This window comes from Kogia breviceps, chromosome 11, assembly GCF_026419965.1.
Source record: "Kogia breviceps isolate mKogBre1 chromosome 11, mKogBre1 haplotype 1, whole genome shotgun sequence".
In the NCBI taxonomy this organism is placed as follows: domain Eukaryota; kingdom Metazoa; phylum Chordata; class Mammalia; order Artiodactyla; family Physeteridae; genus Kogia; species Kogia breviceps.
Genome location: NC_081320.1, coordinates 101,691,610 through 101,717,652, shown reverse-complemented (window position 1 = coordinate 101,717,652; position 26,043 = coordinate 101,691,610). Strand labels below are relative to the sequence as shown.

Below are 26,043 nucleotides of genomic sequence, written 5' to 3'. Positions count from 1 at the left end.
CCCAACATCACTGATCATCAGAAAAAGGCAAATCAAAACCACAGTGAGATGCGACCTTACACCTGTCAGAATGGCTGTCATCAAAAAGACCACAAATAACAAGGCAAGGATGTGGAGAAAAAAGGAAACCCTTGTGCACTATTGGTGGGAATGTAAATTGGTACAGCCAGTGTGGAGAACAGTATGGAGGTTCCTCAAAAAATCAGAAGTAGAACTACCAAATGATCCAGCAATTCCTGGGTATTTACCCCCCAAAAACCAAAAATACTAATCTGAAAAACTCTATTCACTCCAATGTTCACTGAAGCATTATTTACAACAGCCAAGATATGGAAGTAACCTAAGTGTCCGTTGATAGATGAACAGATGAAGAAGATGTGGTGTGTGTGTATATATATATATATATATAATGAAATATTACTAATATTATATATTATTATTCGCATATATAATTAAATATTACTTAGCCATAAGGAAAACATGAAATCTTGTCATTTGTGATAACATGGATGTACCTAGAGGGTATTACGCTAAGTGAAAGGAGTCAGACAGAGAAAGACAAATACCATATGATCTCAGTTATGTGTGGGATCTGAAACACAAAACAAACAGAACAAAATGAAAACAGACTCATAGATACAGAGAACAGACATGTGGTTGCCAGAAATGAAGGGGGTGGGGAGAGTGAAACAGATGAAGGGGATTAAGAGATTCAAATCCCCAGTTATATAATAAATAAGCCATAGGGATGCAACATACAGCATAAGGAATATGGTCAATAATGTTGTAATAACTTTGCAGGAGACAGATGATTGCTAGACTTGTGGTGATCATTTTGTAATGTATGCAAATGTCACATCACTATGTGGGACACCTGAAACTAACATAAGTCAACCATATTAAATTTAAAAAACAAACTAAAAAATACTAGTGGTAGTTTTTCATTGCTGTATAACAAATTAGCACAAACTCAGAAGCACAGAACCTCACACACTTACTATCTCAGAGTTCTGTAGGACTCAAGTCCAATCAGGGCTCAGCTGGGTTCTCTGTTCAGTTCTCACAAGGTGCCAACCAAGGCTGTGGTTCTCAGCTGGAGTTTGGGTTTCTCATCCCAGCTTTCGTAGGTTGTGACCAGAATTCAGTTCCCTGCAGTTATATGATAGAGGTCTCGTTCTCTCTGTAGCTGCTGGTTGGAGACCCCTCTAAGCTACAGGCACCTGTATGTGTAAACCGTCCACAGAGTGGCTGTGTGTTCGCCCTCCCAGCCCAGCTGGGAAAACTCAGCTTTTTAAGAGCTGGCCTGATTAGGTCAGACCCAAGCAGGACAGCCTCTCTCATGAGTAACTCAATGTGTACGAATTTGGGGCCCTGATTACATCTGCAAAATCCCTTTATATATAACATACCATAATCCCAGAAGTGCTATCTGGCCATATGGATGAAGAAGCAGGGCTTATAGAAGGGTGAGACTCATCCACCTACCACAACAACTATTCACATCAAAGTAAAACTGCTAAGACAAAGAAAAAGAGAAAAACCTGATAGGTAGTCAGTAGAAAAAAAGAAACCTGTCCTTCAAAGGAGCAATAGTAAGACTGACAGATATCTCTACAACATAAACAAGAGAAGATATAAAACAATTACATGAAAGTTTTAAAATCCTGGAAAAAAACAGCCTTTAAATATTGAGTAAGATGAATGTGCTTTCAGACAAACAAGAATCGAGAATTCGTCATGAATAGAACAATACTAAAAGAAATAAACTAAAAGGAGTTTTCAACAGAAGAAAAATGACCCCAGAAAGAAGCACATAAATGCAGGAAAAAATGAAAAATGCTAGAAAGGGTAAATATGTGGTTAACTCTAACTGAATATGGAATATCATTAATACAAAGATTAAACATTTTATAGGACATAAATTACATGAAGAATTGAAACATATGATAACAACTGCACAACAAATGGGAGTCAAACTATCGCAATGTCCTTGATGCTTCAAAAAGCAGGAAAAGTAATATTTTAACTGATACACTAATTAATCAAGGATGCATGTTAAAATCTTTACTGTAATCACTCGAAGAACAATAAAACGTGTATAGCTAAAGAATTAACAGTCACTGTAAAACTAAAAATACATACTGTTAATTAATTAAAAACAAAGCTAGAAAGGAAAAAAACAAAACAAAGAACAGATGTGCAAATAGGAAAAAATAGTAAGACGGTAGATTTAAACACAAGAATATAATTAATTATGTTACATGAAAATGTAAACAATATAAATAAAAGACAAAGGTTTTCTAACCTGTGTTTTAAAATCCAAATATATGTTGCTTATAAGAAACATGTTTTAAACATAAAAATACAGAAAGTTTGAAGTAAAAGAATTGAAAAAGGTATACATGGAAAACACTAACCAAAAATATCTGTCACAGCACAACTTATATCAGGTAAAGTAGACTTTAAGGCAATGTGTATATTTAGAGATAGAGACATTTCAAAATAAAAACGTTAAATGTAATAGGAAGAGTAAATCCTAAATTTATATGCACCTAATAACACAATTTAAAACATACAAATCAAAAGCTGAAAATTGACTAAAAAGAAAAATTGTAGCAAGAAATATCTTAATAAATTCTCTTAATAGAAGTTAAAATGAACAACGAAATCAGTAACAATATAAAAAATGTGAAAAACACAATTTTAAAAAATGGACCTAAGTTTTCAAATTTGAGTGGAATATTTACAAAAATTGTTTATATTATGAGCCAAAAAGCAAGTCTAAATACATCTTAAATGATTTAATATATTCTCTAACCACAAGAGGATCAAACAAGAAATTAATAGCAAAAGCATAACTAAAAAATTTCCAGATGTTTTACAAATTAAGCAATATATTTCTAAATAAATCATAAGAAAAGTTACAAAGGAGATGAAAATGTATTTTTAACTAAATGGTAATGAAGGTACGACACATCAAAGCTTTGGTGTACAGCTGAAAGACTGTTAGAGGAAAGTTGTTAAGTATAAATGCACACATTAGGGAAGAAGCATTGTTGGAAATAAAGGGGTCAGAGAGCCACTGCAAGAAGCTATTTTTAAAAAAAAAAAAAACAACTATAAATCATACCAAAAGTAGTAGAAAAGAAGATATAATAAAGAATAGAAAAATGGTAATAGAAAGAATTGTTTTTAAGCTGGAAGTTAACTGTTTGAAAAGGCAAATAAGATCGAAGAATCCCTAGCAAGACTGATAGTGAAAAAAAGCGCAGGCATACACCACCGCATGAGGAATAAAAATTCAGACATCACATAGGTGAAATCTTTTTTTATTTCGTGACCTTGGATTAAGCAGCAGTTTCTTAAATATGACACCACAAGCAACAAAAGAAAAAACGGATAATTTGGACTACACCAAAATTAAAAACTTTTGGGCATCAAAGGACACTATCAGAAAGTGAAAAGACAACCCACAGAATGTGAGAACATATTTGCAAGTCATATATCTGCCAAGGTTCTAGTGTTTGGAATATATAAAGGACTCATCCCAAATGAGTCAACAAAATGAAGACAAACGACCTAAATGAAAAATAGGCAAAGGATTTGAAAAGGCATTTCTCCAAAGAATATGCAATAAGCACGTGAAAAGATGCTCAATATCCTTAGCAGAAAAGTGAAAACTGAAACCACAATGACATATCCCCTCACACCCGCTAGGATGGCCATCTACACCCAAAAACCAGAAGATAAGAATGGCTGGCGGGGACGTGTGGATATAACCCCGACACACCGCTGCTGTGAATGTGGAATGGAGCAGCCACTGCGGAAATCAACTTGGCGTTTCCTCAAAAAGGCAAACATCTGATCACCATATGACTCAGTAATTTCTCCCCTAGGTATTTACCCAAGAGAAATGAAAATGTGCCCGTACACAAATGTTAACAGCAGCACAGCACAACAGCCAAAAAGTGGAAACAGCCCAAATGTCCATCAATCAATGAATGGTTAAACAAACTGTGGTAAATACATACAATGGAATATTATTCAGACACAAAAAGAGATGAAGTATGAACATATGCTACAAAATGGATGAACCTTAAAAACATTCTGCTAGGTGAAAGAAGACAGACACAAAATGCCACACAGTGTATGGCTCTAGTGGTGCGAAATGTCCGCAATAGGCAACTCTTACCACAGAAAGATCCGTGGTTGCAGGGACTGGGGGAGGGGAAATAAAGAGCCATTGCCTGATGGACACGAGGTTTCTTTTCGGGTGATGAAATGTGCTGAAATTAGATAGTAACAATGATTCGCACAACTTGTAGATATACTAAAAAACATTGAATTATATACCTTAAAGTGGTTAGGATGGCAAATTTTATATTAGGTGAATTTTACCTCAAAAAATTAATACCTACATAAATTTTAAAATATATTAGGTTTGTGGATTGAAGACAGTATTTTAAAGGTACTAATTCTCCCCAAATCAATCTATAGATTCAACATAATTCCAATCAACAGTCTCACAGGGACTTCTGTGTGTGTGGAAATTGACAAATGTATTCTATGTGGAAATGCAAATGGAAAAGAATATCAAGGACAATTTTGAAGAAGGAAAACATTGAAGACTTTACAGTCCTGGGTTTCAGACCTAATCTAAAGGTACAATAATTAATCTAACATGGTACTGGTACAAGAGAGAGACAGGGATAGATATTTTATTTTTTAAAAAATCTTTAACATGTAAATATTTTTGAAGAGGGAAGCCTAATTTTCACCGGGGAAGAGTACATGCCTCCTTCAAAAATATCCCCCTTTCGGGCTTCCCTGGTGGCGCAGTGGTTGAGAGTCCGCCTGCCGATGCGGGGGACGCGGGTTCATGCCCCGGTCCGGGAAGATCCCACGTGCCGCGGAGCGGCTGGGCCCGTGAGCCGTGGCCGCTGAGCCTGCGCGTCCGGAGCCTGTGCTCCGCGACGGGAGAGGCCGCAGCAGTGAGAGGCCCGCATAACGCAAAAAAAATAAATTAATTAATTAAAACAATGAAGTGTATCAATTATTTTACAAGTAAAAATGAAAAATCTCCCTCCCTAGTCATTAAAATTTTAAAGTCTCAAGGAATAAGGATCTGTAGACACCAACCTTTAACATTTTAATGTGAAACCTCATGGAAGGAAATAAATATGAAAAACCCACCAAAGCCAAATCCACTTAGGAGCCATCTGAGCCCTCCAAGTCCACGCTCAGTCTGTCTGGGGAGGCGTTTCTGGAAACATATGGCCCGTCCTCCCACTGAGCTCTGATTGCTGGGTGCGGATGGCTAGACACACAAGGCAAGAAAGACTCAGAAACGGAGTGACACCATCCCAGGTGGCACTGCAAACTGTTAGCACGGCGGGGCCGAGAGCCCCGGGCCTCCTGGGTTTGCCGGCCGGTGGCTGTGAGCAGAGCCTTGGACAGGATCTGCGGACCTCCGCTCCTGCCCTTGCAAATTCTGGTGGCTTGACAATGAAGGAAGGAACAGCAATGTGTCCTCGTCCATCAAGCTCAGGTGAATGTCATTACTGCTTTAGTCAGTGGAGGGGAAAATCAGCTAAAAGCTGAAGTTTGAAGAATGAACCACAGTAACTAGACAGAAGGAAATGATGGCCCCGTGTGCTGGCTGTTTGCCCACTGGTGGGGGGAGGCCGGCCGGCAGTCCGCGTGGACCCAGGGGGACGAAGCAGTCAGCAGGCCCGCGGCCTTCCCGGGCCACCTCTCTCCAGCCCTTTCCACCCCCGGGAAAGAGGCGAGTTTTCTGAGTCACACCGGGGCAGAGGTGAACCCCGCGGGCCGAGTGGCCGGTTTCCCCCTTCTCGGCTGAAGGAGCGCGCCGCCGCTCTTGTCACTGACGATCACCCCTTGAGGTCGTGGTGCCCAGCATCGGGCTCCATCTGCCCGAAGGGACCACCCCTGGGTAGATGCCGAGGCTGCTGGGGACCTCACACGGCGGCCAGGCCGCCTCGGGGAGCCCGAAGCAAGGGCCTCGTTTCTGAATGATTAGCTTCGCTGTTTTCTTCTGCTTCCAGATCCGGAGAGACGCCAGGAGCCAGCCCGTCTTCAGATGCAGTAAGACAAGACCAAGCCCGTGATCGCCTCTCGCCATTTGACACGGATTGGACCCATTCGCCTGAAGCGTGCATGTGATCTGTTTCTGGTGCGCGTCAAAAATACACCGCTGCTGCTCTGGGGAGACGTTCTGATTTTGCGTAAACCGCCACTTGGACTCATAGGCGGCGCCGTGAGCGCGCAAACTTCACGAGGAACTCTTCCGGACGCTCGGCGACACAGCGACGTTTTCCCGCGCTGCCGTGTGCGGGTGGCAGAGGTCTCCGGGGCGCAGCCGCTGCCGCTGCGAGGGGCCCGGAGTCCGGCGGGAGGGGCAGGCGCGCGCAGACCGGCTCAGGGCGGGGACTGTCGCGAGGGCACTGCGAAGGGGCAGCTACCGGGCTCTGTGTCCAGCCTCCTTGCAAGTGAGTTCAGTCTTTTAGCAAGTTCCTCTGGGAAGGCTGGTTTCGATGACCACCGATCGCTCTGTCTTTACCGGGGAAAGACGGGTTTTGTGCGCTTCCGCCAACAGGTAACGTTCTGCCTCCACGGTGACTTCAAACACCCCCGAGGGCGCGACACCACAGACTAACAAAAACGAGTGGACGCAGAAGATCTCAGTCACTCCCTTAACTTGGCGGCATTTGGGGGGCCTGCGGATACCCCTCCCCCGTGCCATGCACACACACGTGACACATGCGCACACGTGTCCCTGACTACAGATCTGCAGCGCAAGTGCATTCTCACCGCCCCGCTGGAGAACCAACACAGGCTCAGACCGGGAGCAGAGGTTTTGAAATGAAAACCTAACTGTAAAACTTGTCGACTTTTATGGACAAGAGCTCAGCAGTGTCTGTGGACTTGCACACAGACGATGTCAACAAAGGTGGGAAGTACACACTCCGGGGTCTGGATGAACGTGCGGTTCTGGGTACAGTCGGCAGACTCTGCATCCAGGGAACTCGCTCGAGGAGCCAGTGGTTCTCGAAACATGAGCTCCTGCTGGTCCCCATTAAAAAGCTAAAGTCCCAGAAATGTCTTGGAATGAGTAGAATACACAAGAATAAGGAACTTGGGCTTCCCTGGTGGCGCAGTGGTTGGGAGTCCGCCTGCCGATGCGGGGGACACGGGTTCGTGCCCCGGTCCGGGAGGATCCCACGTGCCGCGGAGCGGCTGGGCCCGTGAGCCATGGCCGCTGAGCCTGCGTGTCCGGAGCCTGTGCTCCGCAACGGGAGAGGCCACAACAGTGAGAGGCCCGCATGACGCAAAAAAAAAAAAAAAAAAAAAAAAAAAAAAAAAAAAAAAAAAAGAATAAAGAACTCAAAGACTCTGAGGGATGTGGATTTATCATGAACCATGAGGTAAGTGCCTTGTACACTCTTTCTCCTTTTATTTTGCATAAGATGCATTGGTTGTGGTTACCCTTACAATTTTGTCCTGAGTTGAAGATATTACAGGGGGCTCTGAGCTAGGAGAAGAACAGACACCCCCAGCTCAGGCAGCGCAGATGCCGAAACAGATGAGGACAAGGATACACATGGCTGTCTGAAGGGTGGTGTAGTGGAAATGTATAAGGCAGGAGGGGAAACAGTTCTTGCACATACAAAAAGGTGAACTTTGATGGATGTGTTCTGTTCCTCTTTTTTTTTTTTTTTGCTTTTCTTTTATATATATAAATGTATATGTGTGTGTGTGTGTGTGTGTGTGTGTGTATTTATATTTGGCTGTGTTGGGTCTCCGTTCCTGCGCGCAGGCTCTCTCTAGTTGCGACGAGCGGGGGCTACTCTTCGTTGTGGTGCGTGGGCTTCTCATTGCAGTGACTTCTCTTGTTGCAGAGCACGGGCTCTAGGCGCACAGGCTTCAGTAGTTGTGGTAAGTGGGCTCAGTAGTTGTGGCTCGTGGGCTCTAGAGCGCAGGCTCAGTAGTTGTGGCACACAGGCTTACTTGCTCCGCGGCTGTGGGATCTTCCCGGACCAGGGATCGAACCCGTGTCCCCTGCATTGGCAGGTGGATTCTTAACCACTGCGCCACCAGGGAAGCCCCTTTTTTTGCTTTTCAACATCGAATCTTCTCTCCTTTGGGTAATATTCCCAAATTTAATATATTAATGCCCAATTAATGTATATTGATTATATAATTGTGTAAAATATGCACAACTATAGAATTGCATAATAATTATGTAAAAATAGAATTGGGCATTAATATACATAGGTATGCCCACCTCCAGAGCTGGTGGGGGAGAGCCACCTGCCCCGTCCCTGGCAGCCAGGTTTCAAGCAGTGACCTAGGCTCATAGATTGGATATTCCTTCTTGGCCCTATGAACCTGGAGAGAAGGATACTCGGGATTTATTCAGTGCAGCAAACAGCATCCCAGTCTGACTGATCCAGCCATTGGATCTCCAGATACCCCTTGGAGTCTGCTGGTTCACAAGCCTCCTGGCGGTTTTGTGGGTCCCCTACCTCACTTTAATGAATTTCCTCTTTAAGTTATACAGAGTTGATTATTATTTCTTGGAATCAAACTGTGTAACAGACCTTTGAAGAACCTTCACAAAAGTTCGGGAGTCTGTCATATCACCTGCTTGCTCTGTACCCTCGGATCAGTCACCTAGCCTCTCTGGGCCACAGGTCTCCTGGTTGTAACATAATAAACGATGGATTCACATCTGTGGTTCCCTGCTGTCACTAAAATAGTGGAAGCTTGTATTCCAAGCTGACAGACTGTAGACTGTACAATAAAATTTTCCAAGGTATAATTTAAAGAAGGGAACACACACAGCACAACGGCTTCTGACAGAGAATCATCCCTGGGCTTCCCCTTCGTGCTGACATCAGTAGAAACACTGACTATGTCACCTGGTCCTACGAGGCTCACCTGGAGAGTCATGCGATGCTCTTTATGGCTGGACAAATGCCACAAAGGTCGGGCTCAGAAAGGGGGAGCACACAGTGAGGCTGTCACAGACATGGGTGTGTTTTTAAAAGTACAAAGTAATAAAAAACAATGGTAATTCCTGACATTTTCGCAATGCTTTCAGTTTTCAAAGCCATTTCACAGCCATCCATTATCTCACGGGAGTCTCACAGGAGCCCCCGCTTCACAGCTGAGGAACCAAGACTCCCAGAGGTTAACTCACCTGCGCGGGGTCACCTGACTTGTCACTGGCCGGGCGGGGCAGGACCTAAATCCCCGGAGGCACATGGGGCGCTGCTCCTGCCACGCCCGGCCCCTCTCCCTCCTCTGCGGGTCCCGAGCACGAGATGGGGCATCCTTCCTGCCCTGCTCTGTGTTCACTCCCATGATACAGACCATCACGACTCTCACTGTTTTCCTTTCAGAATAAAGTCCGGCCCTTTTCCAACAATGCTCTCCTTAATCAACCTGGATTACAAAGGGAGCCAAAGCCAATATTTCCTTTCTGGTTTAACACATCTATTTTATCCATTTTTAAAGAGAGATTAGCTTGTAGAAATGGCATGTAAGTCCACAAAATACACAAAGTCACCTTCCTCTGGATTCCAGACAAATAACCTGAGAATAATCCTGACGAGAGATTGTGTTTGCAGAACCCGAAAGCGCTGCGAAAATAAATAAATAAGGGACCCAGAGCCCCTGCAGCCCTCAACTTCCTTCCCCATTCATGGATGTGAATTTATGGCTTTCCTTCCCAGGTCAAAGGTAAAAGAATTCATCAGCGGAACCTGTAATTAGTATGAGTGGTTAATTCTGAGGGCTTCACTGCACACTCTCGATGACACTTAGAAGCATTAAGGGTGGCCATTATGAGGAAGTGCGCTCGCCAGTGAGTGAAAACTGGAATTAGCAATAAACGCTTGAATCCCCATTTCACTTACAAGTTGGCCTGAGAAGAATCAGAAAGATGCTGTGGAAGGGCAGCCACTGCAAGTTCTTCCACAAGGTGAGAACACCGGGGCTTTGTGGAAAACACACGCCTGACGCCTCTTCCAGAAAATCAGTGCATCAATTACCCCAAAGAGCGAAATTAAGGACGCATTGTTCATACAACAAGGAATTTCATTGTAAAAAATTCCAATAACAAGCTACTAATTTCCAAATTTAAATAAAACAAAAACCACTCTGATTTGTATCCATCTATTAAGGAATTCAGATTTTGTACAAAGAAGGATACACCTAGAGTTTCATGAGACAAGCACATGGTCAAAATATAGATTACAGGGCTTCCCTGGTGGCGCAGTGGTTGAGAATCCGCCTGCCGATGCAGGGGACGCGGGTTCGTGCCCCGGTCCGGGAAGATCCCACGTGCCGCGGAGCAACTAAGCCCGTGAGCCATGGCCGCTGAGCCTGCGCGTCCGGAGCCTGTGCTCCGCAACGGGAGAGGCCACAACAGTGAGAGGCCCGCATACCGCAAAAAAACAAAACAAAAAAACAACAACAACAACAACAAAAAATATATAGATTACACCATGAATATATACATTCGTTTACTTTTTAACTTGATTGTGTGCAGTGACAAAACTTTTATTTTTCAAGGGTTGAACATTTAGCCACACAAATTCGGCCTGAATGCTTAGCTGAAACAAAAATGTAATAAGAAATTCAAAATATTCTCTGATCCAACCCTAAATGCCATCAATGTCTTGAGCCGACAACTGAATCAATGTCCAGAGGTGGGTTATATATTTTTCGTACATAAAATATGAGATTTAGCAAAGAATTATTTTATTCATTTATTCACTCATCCATCATATGCCCTTGAACATCATGAATAACTATGTTAGGTGCTAAGAATACAACTTTGCCTCGAGAAGAATTCTGTGATCAGAATTTTGAAATGGTTTCTGGTCCAATGTGTACGTTGGAAGGATCACTGTGGCAACAGGAGGATGGATGCGCTGGAAAGCAGAGGCGAGGACGCTGATTGGAAGGCAGTATAAATAACCCGTAAACAAATAATGAAGCCTTTAATTGAAGGAATGTCAGTGGATTTAGAGAGAAAAGGGTGGATTCAAGAGATTTCGAGAATCTGGAATTAACAAGACTCCTGGTTTATTTTGGAAGTGAAGGAAGATAATATTCTGCACTTAGGTGATGCTGGCATTGAGGACGGCCTCGGTGCCCGAGTGGACAGGGGTGGGATTCTTCAAGGAGGAGGAGACAGAAAGACGAGTGGGTTTGAGGAGAAGTGGTGGGCTCAGTTTGGGACGTGCTGGGTTTTAATTGCCTCGGAACAGGATGGAATATGGAATAGTGAAGATCTTCAGTCTAACGCAATACGTAGCTTCATCTTCTGTCTGAGAAAACTGAAATCACAGAGGTAGAGTCACTTGCCTAAGGTACAAAAATAAGCATGAAATCAAGTGAAGCCCAACACTCTAGAGACCTGAATTCCATCCTTTCTGCTCTAGAACAGCGGTATCCAGCCGGGGCCCTTGAGCTGTGTCCCATGCACAGAGGTGGTTTCTCAAACCACATGGCATTTTTTAAGGGACCCAACATTTAAAAAAAATAATTATTCGACACAAAGAAAATGTTTCTGTGTCTTGAAAAATTAGAACACCTGGCACTGTCCTTTCCTTATGGCACCAATCAGCTGGCGCCAAGGAGCCCGTGTGGATTGCCAGCGCCTTCTCCAGAAAGTCCGCACCCGCCTGGTCCCTTTCAGCCTGGGAGCGCGCAGCGTCCTCAGGTCTACCCCACGCTGGCTTACTTTTACGTCTTCTTGTCATCTTGCTTTGTGTTTCTTGTGTAGACGTAATTGACAGCAGAAGATTAACGTCCTGAGAATCTATACGCTGGAAACGTTCAAAAATAGAGTAATTTTAAAGGACTTTAAGTAATTATTTGTATCCGTTTTTTTAATGGGAAAATTGAGTTCAAAATGTGCTATAATGTGAATGGTGACTGACGGATCAGGGCTGCAAATAACCCACTGGCAATGTAACCAGAGGCCCAATCCATGTGTGATGGTTAATTTTTTGCCAACGTGACCGGGCCACAGGGAGCCCAGATATCTGGCTTAACATTATTTTGGGGTGTTCTGTGAGGGTGTTTCTGGAAAGCATTAGCATTTGACCCTGCAGACTGAGTAAAGACCCGCCCTCCCCAACGCGGGTGGCGACATGCAGCCCGTTGAGGGCGTGAATCGAACACAGAGCTGGAAGAAGGCTGAATTCTCTGTCTGTCTGTCTGTCTGTCTGACTGCTTGGGCGGAGGCTGGTCCTCCCCCGACCCTGGGTTAGGATTCACAGCGTCGGCGCGCCTGGGTCTGCGGCTCGAGAGCAGCCAATCGCGAGGCTTCTCGGCCTCCGTCCTGCGAGCCAATTCCTTACAGCAAATCTCCTCTCTAGACACACGGGGCACACCGAAGCACACTCCTCTGGTTCCGTGTCTCTGGAGAACCCTGACGAATGCACCGCGTGGCACAGGCGAGGCGACACGCCTCGGGGGCGTGCGGCTGCTCCACGCAGGCCGGGAACCCAGGACGCAGGAGACGCTCTGCGATCACAGCCACCCCGACTCCAGGCCGCAGCCCGACTCGCAGCACAGCTGAGCGGCAGGACACAGGGCTCCGACAATCCCCTGAGAAAGACTGTGACCACGCCCCCCCCCCGATCCGCGATGCTGCCCTCGGAGAAGCCCAGAGGACTGGGGCGCGTGGTCCACCGGGCCGCCCCCCCCACGCCCCCACTCCACCCCACCGGCTGGCATCCTCTCCGAGCAAATCTCAACCACAGAAGAGTCTCTACTCTTCACTCTCTCCTCCCATCCTTAAACAGCCCAAGAGCACGTGAGAAGATTAACGAGACGGCAGAAGAGGAAAAATGCCCGCCGGGCACGGGTGAACCGTGAAGCCCTTCGCAAGCACCCTGCAGCCTCTGCTCTTCTCGTGCAATTGGAGCCCAAGGCCCCCACGTGCTCCTCGGGGTCAGGCAGGTGGAGCAGAGAGCATGCACTCGGAAACCCAACGAATCTGGTATCAACGGTGGCCCTACAGCCTTCCACCTCTGTGATTCGGAGAGCGGTATTTCAGCTCTCTGAACCTCAAATCGCTCGTCTGAATCACTTAGTCTTCATAAAAAGCTACAGATAACGTACTGACACCTAGAACACAGCCAAGCTGGCCGAGGAGACCAGGAGGCCACAAGCGTGAGAATAAAGAAAACATAAGGACGGGAACACCCCGGTCCCAGGAGGACATGGCCCAGCAGCTGCAGCCCCATGCGGCACCCACCTCTGTCTTCCTCTGTGAGAAAGGCCGCCCGGTTTCTTTACGCCGCTGTCACCGGGGCGTCACGCGCAGCTGGACACTTTCCTGAGTGGCGCAACGAGATCTGGACTCTGCAAGGCTCTTATGAGATTTAGAAATAATCTGCCAAAATCGTATTACGTCCTTAACAGGTGTTTTATCACAGATTTTAGTATCTTTGTTAAGATTAACAAGTAGAATTCCATCTGTGACCTTTGGTAACGTCCAGTACAAACAGCAGTTTTATTAGGGATCAATTATGGCCGAAGTTAGCATTTGCTTATGTTATTTCTCCCCCATTAGCTAGAAAGGCTCCAAAATTTGAGTGGATGTACTTATGATACTATGGGCAACCTGCACTCCAAGAAACGATCAGAGTAAAATGGAAAAGTCAGTGATCCTACACGATTATCTGAGGAAAACATACAAAACACATAGGAAAGGATTTTGAAGGACAGATATATATATGTAACTATATTTAATATAATAATAATCAGATCATAGAGACCTATATTCACAAATCAAATATGAAATGAAGTTTATTAGCTGACAGGTGAATCTTGCCCCTGAAACTCAGTCATAAGAAGTAAACCTTTTCAAATGAAAAGTAAAATACAGGGACTTCCCTGGTGGTCCAGCGGTTAAGGCTCTGCACTCCCAACGCAGGGGGCCCAGGTTCGATCCCTGGTCAGGGAACTAAGATCCCGCCTGCCGCAGCTGAAGACGCCACACAGCCAAACAAATAAATAAATACATTTTTTTAATAAAGTAAAATACAAACAAAAAACAATTTCTTTGAAAATGAGGATGAAATTCCTTCTTCACAATGTTTAAAAAGCTCATAAAAGCCTACTTATTTATATTGCTGATCTTATCACCTCTCTTAATATAATATTAAACAACTGTGGAAATTCTGCAAATGGTAGAAACCTTAACAATGTTAAAGCAATAACATTATAAACACAAAACTCCGAGGGGGAAGGAGGGGGCTTGGCAAGAACTGTAGAAGTGCTAATCCTCTCCTCTTTCATAGCCAGAAGTTGATGATATCTAAAATTAAAACGCAGAGTTAAAAATATAAGAATTCCATTCTCTCATTGAATGTTTCATAATATTTTTCTTAGCCTTAGAGTAATATTTTAGGATATTAAGCAATGTTTCTGGCTCTTATTTCTGTTCTCATCTATGTTACTTGATTGTTTTTATAATGTGTGTTATTATTTATGTAAAAATAGTAAAGTCATTAGAAATTTTAAACAGGAAATTAACACTTCTGTATTAGTCTGGGTTCTCCAGAGGAACAGAACCAACAGGAGATGTAAATATAGACAGAGACTGACTTACTATACGGAATTGACTAAGTGATTATGGAGGTTGAGAAGTCCAAGTTCTGCCGTTGGCAAGCTGGTGACCCAGGAGACCCAGTGGTACAAGTCCCAGCCCAAATCCAAAGGTCTAAGAACCAGGAGGGCCGACGGTGTAAGTTCCAGCCCAAGCCGGAGCCCAGAGAAAGGAGGAAACCAATGTCCCAGTCGGTGCAGTCAGGCAGAGAGGACAGACTCTCCCTTCTTCCTGCTTTTGGTTCGATCCAGGCTCTCAATGGACTGGACAAGGCCCGCACCCTGGGGAGGGCCATCTGCTCTATTCAGTCCTCTGATCAATGTCAACCTTGTCCGGAAACACTTGCAGACACACCCAGAATAACGTCTGAGTAAATGTCTCGGCACCCATGGCCCAGTCAGGTTGACACAAAATTAATCATCTCCACTTCAGAAACAGCGTCACTCTCAGCTCTGCATCTTAGCAAATCACAAGAGGACGGCCTTGAGGCCCCCCCTCCCCAGAAGGACCCTGTCCAGACCCCAGGAGGACACTCTGGTTGTGCAGGGGCCAAGCACCCCACCTGCTTTCAGAACTAGCACTGCTGCCATCCCCCGTCACCGCTGCCTCCCCCTCCTATGAGCTGGAACTCTGAATCCTGAGAACCAGGGCTACGTCTTTATCCTTAGTTGAGTCTGGGGGCTTAGAGGAGGGGCTGGTCTCCATATTAAGACCGGATTGTCCAAGAATCATCTCTCACCCTGTTTCTCAGCCCAGCCGGTTACTTCCCAGGAGCCACGCTCACTCTGACCTGGGGAAACAAGGATAACGACCCAAGCTAGACTCTCCCAACCGCCTGTGAGGGCAGCTGTGACTCTCTCGGCTGGCCCCACTGCCTCCACTCTCCCTGCTCTACAGGGGGGACAAGGTTGTCTATAGATCAGCTCACGTCATATAAACCAGTTCTCCTGACCCCCTGCAGTGGTTCCCACCACCAGCAGCAAAAACTACGACAAGGTTCCAAAGCCACATTGGCCTCGCAGGCCAGGTGTGACGTGATCCCCTCCCACCTCTGCAGCCTACTGCCCTCCCCATCCCTTCTCAGGCCACACGGCTGTCACCCAAACACACCGTGCAGCTTCTCTCAGCCCTGACTCTGCTCAGCCCGGACGCCCCTCGCCTCAGTTCTTCCCTGATGGAAATTCTTGCCAAGCTTCAGAGAGCGACTCGAAGATCACTCCTCCTGTCACCTCCGGTTTCCCACTCAGAATGGACTCCGCCCTCTTCCTCACGCTGTCAGATGTCTCCATGCCTCGGGCACAATGGGTCCTTTACCTGCGTGTCTCCGTGGCCCCCGAAGGTCCAGGCGGTGCCGTATTTGTCTGCGCAGCTCCCCAACACTGCTGCAGTTCAGACTAGGTGGTTAAAGAATTCTGATTTGCTGAACTCACTTCTCAAGGGAAGAATTTTATCTCGTGTATCAGCAGCTGCATAAAGTCTCCAGAAATCTGGCTTATAGTCTTCCTGTCATCTTAATGAGGAGATTTTAGACATAGCTTTTACCAGTTTATTTTTAAGGTAGTTATAAATAAGGACGCTCCTGTCAATATATTTCATAAGGATGAGGGAAAAAAGCGACTGGATTTAGCATAATAGACTTCAAATCCTCAAAACCTCTTAACAAAACAGCATCTACAAAATCAAAGGACAACGTGCAATTCCTTTTTATTCTAACAAAGAGAATGCATTCCCTGATCTGGGGTGGGGGAACGGTGGGATAAGACACCCGGGGCATCTTGCTTCATTCGCGAGCATCTGACTAAGGACATGCACAGAATCTCCAGCAGCAGGAGGAAGGCCCGGCTCTGCGGAGGCCCAGCGACGTCTCCTCCTCGACCCTCTCACACGTCGCTGTGCAGAGATGGAGCCGGGCCCTAATTGCAGCCGCATCAATCAAAGGGATTTAGAATTGCAGCACGGCCTTCTCCGGCTGGAGTTAATTAAAACACTGACGCTTCCCAGACTGCCGTTAAATGGATGCTTAGGAAGATGTGTGCATATACATCCAGTGGGCAAATACAGGCTGTCAGGCTCCTCGACAAAATACACCCCGGACCTTGCTGGTTCGTTCACCAAATACCGCCAATCAGTGGGCTCCTAACCTCCTCTGCGATGCCCTGTGAAGTGCCCAGCATTCATCTGAAGTGGGCTTAACTCATCCGTATCCTAAGAAACCATGCTTTGGGGCACTCATATTCTTTGCAATCCAGTGAACAAGGAAACCGTGCTTAAGCCATGCTTACAGAGCTTCTGAAGCACAGGGCGGTGCAGGTGAGGACGCAGCCTGCTCCTCCCGCAGGGAAAGGCCCCGGCGTGAAGCTGGAGAGGGCGCCGGCCCCTGCCCTGCCCGCCTGGGAGAGCGCAGAGGCTGGGGGAGGGCAGTGGGTACGGACTCAGGCTCAGATGCCACCGACCCTGCCGGTTCCCGCCGAGATTTACCAGCTTTCCTGGAATGAACGTTTCTCCACTGGCTCTAGGCCCTCGGGTCAATATGCCCAGAGACTTAAATTGGTTTTGATCAAGTTCACCAAACGACTGTCGCTTTGCTGGGCGGAGTCTGCCCGGCGCCTCACTTGGACTCTTAACCAAATCCTTCACTGAGGGGCTCCTTAAACTTCATTAGCGTTTGGAACGATGGTTCCGGAAGAAAAAGAGGCGGCTCCCACCAAACGTGTGTACATGGCATTGGCTACACCTGACTTTGGATCGGTCTGGAGTGGACAGGGCGGGAGAACAGCCAACACAAGGTGAGAACACGTGAGGTGCCCTCTCTGCCTCCCGGGCTCCGCAGCCGCCGCCTCCAGAGACACGCCATGTGGCGGGAGGGGACGGTCCCTATGGGAAGGTCATCCGGGCCGGCATGGGGAGGGGGTCAGTGGAATGGGAGCAGAGGTTCAGGCCGGGACACCGCCGGGAAGCCGGCTCCATCCTCCAGCCCAGGGGGTGGGTGGGCAGAACAAGGCCATAGCGGTAGGGCTGGGGCGGGGGGCGAGGAGGAGGTCCTGGCATGGGCAGCGAGGGTCCGTCCCTCCAGGCACATGCGCCGCATCGTCAGCCAGCATAAACCCCCGGCTGCCCCGACCTGCAGGACGAGGGAGAGGAATTCCCAATCCCTATTGCTCGGTGTCCTAGACGTGCCTTTTCTTCAATTTCCCCAAGAAATGATCTCATCCCCACTCATTCCTTCTCAAACTCTGCCACCCTCGTAAACTCTTCATTCGCGGCGCCTGGCCGCGCTTTGCAGGCGAATCGCCCAATCAAAGCGCTGAACCACGGCACGTGACCAAACCCCACTGGGCCAGGGCCGCCGCCCTCCGCCCCGAACATGCACATATTCCTCCCAGGTGGGGCGCGGCCGCTTGAGCCTCGAGGGCAGTGGCCTGTCCCGACGGTGAGCTATAGCCACCAGAGGCCCTGTGGCCGAAGGAAAATCTTCCCCAGCTCGCCGGGGCTTCGGCCACACTCTGACACCGGAGGAGGTGCCTGCGCGTCAGGAAAAGCTGAGCGCGCCCTTCCAGTCCGGCCTGAAGTGGACTTCCAGCCCGTCGGAACACCTCCAGGACCCCGGACAAGGCGGCCGAACAAGAACTCACATGAGGGTGACCACGGTCTGAGCCTCCCGAGGGGCTGACCCAGAAGCCTTCCCGTCGCCCAGGCCCGCCACTGCCCCTCCACGGGCAGGTCGGTTCGACCTTGCCTCCAACTGCAGGCTCCTGCCCTGAATCGGACTCATCCCGGTTTCCCTTCCGCCTGCCCTGCCCTCACATCCTTTCCCACGTGACTCCCCAAACCCCCGCTGCACAGAACCCTCTGTGAGAAACCAAAGGGAGCTCGGCCTCCGTCCACCAACACTGTGTGCGAGAAGAGGAAGGCACCCGGCCCAACCCGGCTCTGCGGGCGTCTCCCCTGCCCCGGCAGACACAGAAGCCGTCCTGGAGGCACAGGGGGCAGGGCAGGACGCCCACACTCAGGGGGACGGCCGGGGGACCACGGGGGCAGGGAACCAGCTGCACGACGGCAAGCAGACGCTCACAGGGTGTTAGGACAGGAGCACAAGGTGAGGGTTTCCTCCTCCCTTCTGGCTTTTTATATATTTCGGTATTGTGGTCCTACTGTTTTGTAATGAAAACGATAACCGATTGATTTCAGTAAAAATTTTAAAAGAGAAAGTGCCTGAGACCCGCCGCGGTCTGGCGGCCACAGGGTCCTGCATCCTCCGCGTCTCACCAGCAGCCCCAGCTATGGCCAAAGCTCACTGTGCAGTGGGGCGCCCTCTGATTTCATTCCTTCAGAAATCCAGCGTCGTACATCTAAGTCCCACACGACTCCCCAGCTCCCTTCGTGCCCATTCACCAACCACCCAGAGGAGAATCGCCTTGACTGCCAGCACGAGACTCAGAACCGAAGAGAAGCGCCGTGTCTGTCACGTGACTCAGCTCAAACCCTGGGAAATCATTCCAGTTTCTAACCCCGATTTCATTTCTTTGGGGGTCAGCTGGCTTCCCCTTGCCTGGATCTGTGGGCCGATGTTAATGCGTGTATGTATCCGATTAAGGATAGGATTTACTTTTCTGTTGGAGATAAAAGCTTAAGCCTCCAAACCTCATCCCTGAAGGTGTTCTGTCCTCAATTTCCCATAAGCTCTTTCCGTGAACCCCATCATTTCACAACCTCTCTGCAGAAAGAAGGCATTTGGACTTCTACGAAATGTAAAGGGCTAAGAACATAAATTTATATCTTCTCCCTCCTGTGACCTCACCTCCAAAATGTTAAGGGACTCGAGAGGTGTAAATCCTCAGAGGCAAATGGGAAGGGGGACAAGCAATTTCAGCTGACATTTGACAGGCAGGCAGCGTGAGGAGTGGGCCAGCGCGGGCTGGGGCGCAGAGCCACACAACAAACAACAAAGCACCTGCAGAGGACACCAGGGAGCCCAGCTCCGCCTGCAGGGGCTGGGAGATGCGCAAGATTCCAGCAGGGGACCGAGCACCAAACCCAGGTGAGAGCCGCCCCCCCCCACCTGATCCCGGGGCAGCAATTTGATACTGACCGTTGGCTAGGAGCCCAGGTTCTCACTTTCTGCAGAATTGTAATGGGAACGCGTGGCAAAAAGTGGGTGCAGTATGTACAAGGCAGGGGTGCAGGCTGCAGGGCTGGCGCTGGAGAGATGGCAGTCTGTACACAGAAGAGCTAGGCATCCGGAACCTCCCCCACATACCTCCAGGCAGATCATCACACAGTCCCCTGGAGAAAGGCGGTACACTCCGCAGAAGAGAAAGTCACCACCTATGGATATGGAGCTGTCCCCTAACGAAATGAGCAGCCCAAGAACATTCAGCCTGTCAGGATGGGATGACCATCCCCCCACCACACACACCCAGAGCTCCAGGACATCAGTAGGTAGGTAAATAGATGGATGGACGGATGGGTGGATGGACAGACAGACAGACATAGGACACAGATACATAGGTACGTATGTGCATACACGACAGATACATAGATGATAGAGAAAGAGGTGGTAGATGGATAGATAAATACAGGGCCTACTAGACATTAAGAGAAGTCTCTAACACAAAAGACAGAAAAAGAAAAAGCATAAGGAAGGAGATGCAATGTAGAGAACAGAACAAAACTTCAAAAACATCTTAATTACTGTCTTCAGTATTACAAAACAAGGCCAGGAACACTTGAGAACAGAAAAAAATCACAGAAATTAAACAAAGATAGCAAAATTTGAAATTTTAATAAATGATTGAAAGATAAAATTGAAGAAATCTCTCAGAAAGTAAGACAAAAAGATGCAATTATGTGAAAACACATTAGAGGCGTAAGCAGTTAACTGAAGAGATTAAATACGGAACCAAGGCATTTCCCAAAAAGGTGATAGAGAAATCAAGTGGAAGTTATTATGGAAAAATTAATTCAAGAAAATCTCACATATTGAAAAAATATAAATCATGAGATAGAATGGTCCAGCTGAGTGTCCAGCACAAGGATTGGAAAGTCTACAATAAAATTAATTCATTGATTAACTGATTAATTAATTATCAGAACATCAGAAATAAAGAAAAAAATCTTAGGAATTTCAGAGAAAATGGGAGACCCCGTTTCTCATCTCGTTTTTATCACAGCCAAAAGAATGAAAATAAGAATGAGATGGGATTTCTTAACAACAATTTTGGATTTAAAAACTCAAAAACAGTTCATACTTTTTAAAGGCAAGCACTTAATTAAAAATTCTATGGAAATTCTCCACAGACCCAAGCTACCAACCCAAGGTGCATGCTAATCACAGTACTTTGAGATGCAGAAAAAGGAAAAAGGTTGACCTTCAATGGACCATTTCTCTGGAAGCGGCTGGAGAGTGTGATCCAGTAAGACAAGGGAATAAATCATGGAAGAGCTCAGAGAAACAGATCCAGTCCGGGAGGGCAGGGAAGAGAAGTCCGAGGGTAACAAGAAGTGGTACCAAAGACAGAAGGCTCCGGGAAAGGGCCGGAGAGAGCAGAGGCCTTGGGAGTTTTACACTGGCTCATCTGGAAAGAAGAAGGGGATATTTGTTTAGAAAATGAAACAAGGGGGAAATTACGCAATTGTTAAATCAAGGAAAAGCAAAACTTTACAACAGAAAATATGATCATGGTACACTACTTGGTTCTACAGAGTGCAATACTTATACAGTTAAATACTATGATAAAATATACAATAAAGCATGTGGAAAAAGTAAGGATATTCATTTGAAAGACTACAAGTAGAAAAAATGATGCAATCATAGTGCACGTCTTGGTTCTACAGAGAGCAGTATTTACACAGTTGAATGATATAAACACTGATTAGTGATTTAACTAAAAATAGTGACACAGTAATACTGGAAGTGAGGGAGCTGGGAAGGGGAGGTAAGCCAGAGCTAAGTCCTCACACATAAGAAAAAGAGGTGAATAAACAAGGCCTAAACTTGGTGAACGAGCTACGGCAGCACAAGCACACCGTTCAGGAAAGTTGGGAAAAATCTCCCCCAGCGTCGCAAGTTGTCTGCTCCGAGGAGCAGAACTGTGGGAGGGGGGTTGGGACCAACGCCATTGTTCTCGTGCTACCGTTTGCGTCTTCAGACTGCGTGTATGTATTATTTTTACTAAACATTCAATTTAAGAAGAGGCAGGGAGGGGCTTTCCTGGTGGCGCAGTGGTTAAGAATCCGCCTGCCAATGCAGGGGACACGGGTTCGAGTCCTGGTCTGGGAAGATCCCACATGGCACGGAGCAGCTAAGTCCACATGCCACAACTACTGAGCCTGCGCTCTAGAGCTCGCGAGCCACAACTACTGAGCCCGCGTGCCACAACTATTGAAGCCCACACGCCTAGAGCACGTGCTCCGCAAGAGAAGCCACCACAGTGAGAAGCCCGCGCACCACAACGAAGGGTAGGCCCCGCTCGCCACAGCTAGAGAAAGCCCGTGTGCAGCAACGAAGACTCGGTGCAGCCAAAAATAAATAAATAAATTTATTTTTTAAAAAAAGAAGAGGCAGGGCATGTTGGAATACCTCTCATGCCAAGGCCACGGCCAGGGCCGCACAAGCGGATTCCTTACATTTGTTTGCGACTTTCCAGTTTACAAACGCTTTCCTATGTATTGTTATTCAGTTTCACAACAATCCTGCAAGGTGGATATAATTTTCTTATTTACAGAAAAGGCAGTGAGTCCAGAACACGGGAATAAAGTGTCCAGGGCTGTGGAGCAGAGCTCCCATCCTGAGCTTGGAACCCTGTGGTCCATTCCGCTAGAGCCACAATACTGGGCGAGGAAACATTTGCTTTTCCGAAAAGCATGTGCTGGGGGGAGGGATAAATTAGAAATTTGGGATTAACAAATACACGCTACTGGGAATTCCCTGGCGGTCCAGTGGTTGGGACTCCAAGCTCTCACTGCTGAGGGCCCACGTTCAATCCCTGGTCGGGGAACTAAAATCCTGTAAGTTGTGTGGTGTAGCCGGAAAAAAAAATTTTTTTTAATTGTTAAAAATAAAGAAAAGTACACACTACTCTATATAAAATAGGTAATCAACACAAGGACCTACTGTACAGCACAGGGAACTCTACTCGATATTCTGTAATAACCTATAAAGGAAAAGACTCTGACAAAGAATAGATACATGTATATGTATAACTGAATCATTTTGCTGTGCGCCTGAAACTAACACAACATTGTAAATCAACTATAATGTAAAATAAAAATTTTTTTAAAGTGTGTTGTTTCAAGCTGCTAAATTTGTGATAACAGGAAATAAATACAATTTTAAATATGAATATAAATTTGAATAAATTAATTTTATTTATTTAAAAAAGCAGGTGCTAAGAGAACTTCTGGCCTCGTGACAGTTGAGGCTGCCATAGTGCGTGCCACCGGGCCTTAATCCGTTTCCCAGAACTAGGGAACTTCATCGTTTTCCCTGTGACGCTGCCCGCTCTCCTGAGACCACCCTCAAATCATGGCCAACAGGGGAGAGGGGAGGGTCCCCGTGAGCCCACGCCCCCCCCAAGGGATCCTGTCCCCGCATCAGCCGACCCCTCTCCTCTCCTGAATCTCAAACGGATCCCACTTTCCTTCATAGGTCTGTGTCCACGCCGCCCTTCCTCAGCCTCCCCCTTTGCCTCTCTGACATTCAAAGGGTTAACACAGCTAAATACACAGAAAAAAATTACACCCTCCTCATCAATTGCCCATATAGGATGAAAAACAGCCGTTATAAAGTATATTCCAATTATAACAATCCTAAACATACTAATTTATATCATAACAACACTCTCTTCTTATTATTTATGCCCAGAGCATGGACTACAAGAGTGTCGTTATCACACACATGAGGTAAGACACCTCCCATCACAATCCTTTTCCTCACATTATAGTATCATTAGGACATAGTCCATCACTGTCAGGGTTTTTACCCAAATGAATACTTACCACACCCTCTTCCCTCAAACTGCCTTGGTTTCCGCTGCCCCAGCCCTGCACCGCCCACGCCAACCCGGCGCCTTCAGCCCAGGCCTGAGTGACCAGGTCGTGGACATTCTGTGCCCAGAAAATTCCACCTCAGCTTCACGGAGCTTCCAAGGCATTGTTCCCGGCCTGGCAAGAAAGCAGACAGACGGGGGCTGAGGGTCAGCGGGGACCAGGTGTCCTCGGCGGGGAGACGTGGCCTCATAAAAGCCACAGCAAGCAAGTAGTGGCAGCCAGAGTCTTTAGAAAATTTTTATAGCTCCAGTGCACTTGAGTGACTGCATTGGAAAATTGGTCATTCCGTGGGGATTAATGAACAATTTTCTGTCAGAGGACAAGGTGCACTCTTGAAGACAAGAATGACAAAAGGAACTCAATTCCCAATGGTTTCGACTTAACAATCCTTCTCTTTCTGCATGTTGAGAAGGAAATGTGGGAAAATCATCACCTGCCAAGAAGAACACTCTGATTTATTTTCCTCCAAAAGATGAAAAGCCGGCCAAAGACCCAGCGCAGCAGACTGGCTCTCAGGCTCCAAGTGACCGGGCCCGGCCAGCCAGGCGGCCAGCAGGTTTTATAGACAAATTAGCACCGGACATAGAGGCGAGGGTTCGTTTAGATCGATCACAACAGATTAATTTGAACTGTTTCACAGTTGTTGTTCAAATGTCCCTGAGCAGGTATTCCCTTGCAGAACACAAAGATTCAGGAAGGCAATTCTGAGAAATGTCAGTATGGGCGTGAACACTGCGTCACACACCAGAAGACCCAGGTGACGTGCTCACTAGATAAAACAGTTGACAGCAAAGACCACCTACAGTTGTGTTTATAATTAAACATACTATGACTTCAAACACATTACCTTAAAAATATCCTCCGATTTTCTAATATCTTTATATCTTTTTCCAGTATCTCCGATATCTTTCCAATATCCATATATTTACTACAGAAATAAAGCCGAATGAACCAAAGTCAATACTTTAATTTTGATTTTATTAAATAGCAAACCTGGCCCAGATCCCAGATGGGTTACAGATGTAGGTGAACTTCAGTTCGCATGACAAGAGAACTCCAAACTTTTGCTAAAGAGTCACTTCCTCCTTGAATGGTAATTTTTCGATTTTATACAAACATGTATTCTAAGACATAGCGCTGACAGTGGAAAAACGGGAGATCAAGGAGCAAGGGTGGAATCCAGCCGGAAGAAAAACAGGCAAAGATCTGAACAGGAAAGAGGAACGAGGACGGCTCCGTGTGATGGCGCGAAAGGACACTCGCCTTCCCCAGAAGAAGAGAACGGAGAGACATACGCACTTATCACCGGGTGACCCAAACTGTTTCAAAACTGGAAGAATTCCAGCACCGGTGAGGATGCAGGCAAACGCACACAGTCAGATTTGCCGATTAGAGACCGGCCTGGGGAAGCTGTCCTGAAACATCCAATCTCACTTAACATGGCAGGTGCCCTGTGGTGCAGCCATTTCAGCCGCTGAAAGCCCCCAGCAGAACGAGCCGTTCATATACAGGTACGTGTATGTACATCTGTATTTAGGTGCCTAGATGTGTGCACGATACCAAGTGTGAAATTGCTTCTGAGAAAAAACAGCCTGAATGCTGAATAAATACTACAGGCATACCCTCTTAATTAGTATGTTTAATTAATATACTATTAATTAGTATATTTCAGGCTATAAAAGTTCGAGCAACCCAAAACAGCTCAAAGATAGAAATGTGTTGTCTCCAGAACAAGAGGTGGCAGGGTGCCGGGGGGCGGGGAGGGGACTGGGGGTGGGGGGTGGGGGGCGTCCCATCACTGAACCCCGGTGCCCCAGCAAATCCGTCTTCCCCCTCAGGCTTCTCGGCTCGTGGCCACAGGGAGACTGGAGTGACAAGGACCCCAGCCCCCCTAAACAATGCCCAAAGGCCAGAACACGGGACATCGAATCTCAGTGGTCAGAGCTGTGTCACAGGCCTGTTCCCGAACCAGCGGCCAGCAAGGGGATTGAAAACAGCGCAGTCCCCGTCCCCCAGGGATCAGGTCTCACGCCCCAGGCTAGAGAGGAGCAGCCAGGACAGCAATGAGCTAGGAGGCGCCCGCAGAAGCCGGGGGGAGGGGGGGGCGGCCTTCAGCTCCGGCCACAGGCACCAGGAAGGGACACTGGCCGTGGTTATGGCTTCCAGCGGGGCCTCGCAAATTCGCACGCGGGGTCCTAACGCCCAGTATATCAGAACGTGAGCCTATCTGGAAACAGGGTCTTCGTGGACGTAATTAGTTACGACGACGTGACGGAGTGTAGTAGGGTGACCCCAATCCAGTGTGACTGGCGTCCTCATAAAAAGGGAAATGGGGACAC

General features: G+C 47.0%; 1 protein-coding gene across 4 annotated transcripts in view; it reads right to left on the bottom strand.

The window, feature by feature from the left end:
• Positions 1–26,043, bottom strand: part of EIPR1 (EARP complex and GARP complex interacting protein 1) — a 445,878-nt gene that overhangs the window by 227,183 nt on the left and 192,652 nt on the right. Inside the window, exons 9-10 of one of the 4 annotated variants that reach the window (XM_067008228.1) lie at positions 23,654–23,818; positions 20,425–21,231 (exon numbers count right to left, since the gene is read on the bottom strand). The exons of 2 other annotated variants lie outside the window; for them this stretch is intronic. In XM_067008228.1, the coding sequence (XP_066864329.1) occupies positions 23,668–23,818 (151 nt within the window). In that variant the 3' untranslated portion in view covers positions 20,425–21,231; positions 23,654–23,667. Of the gene's footprint in view, positions 1–17,773; positions 21,232–23,653; positions 23,819–26,043 lie in introns of those variants that run through there. One more of the 4 variants, XM_067008232.1, reaches the window with a different exon arrangement.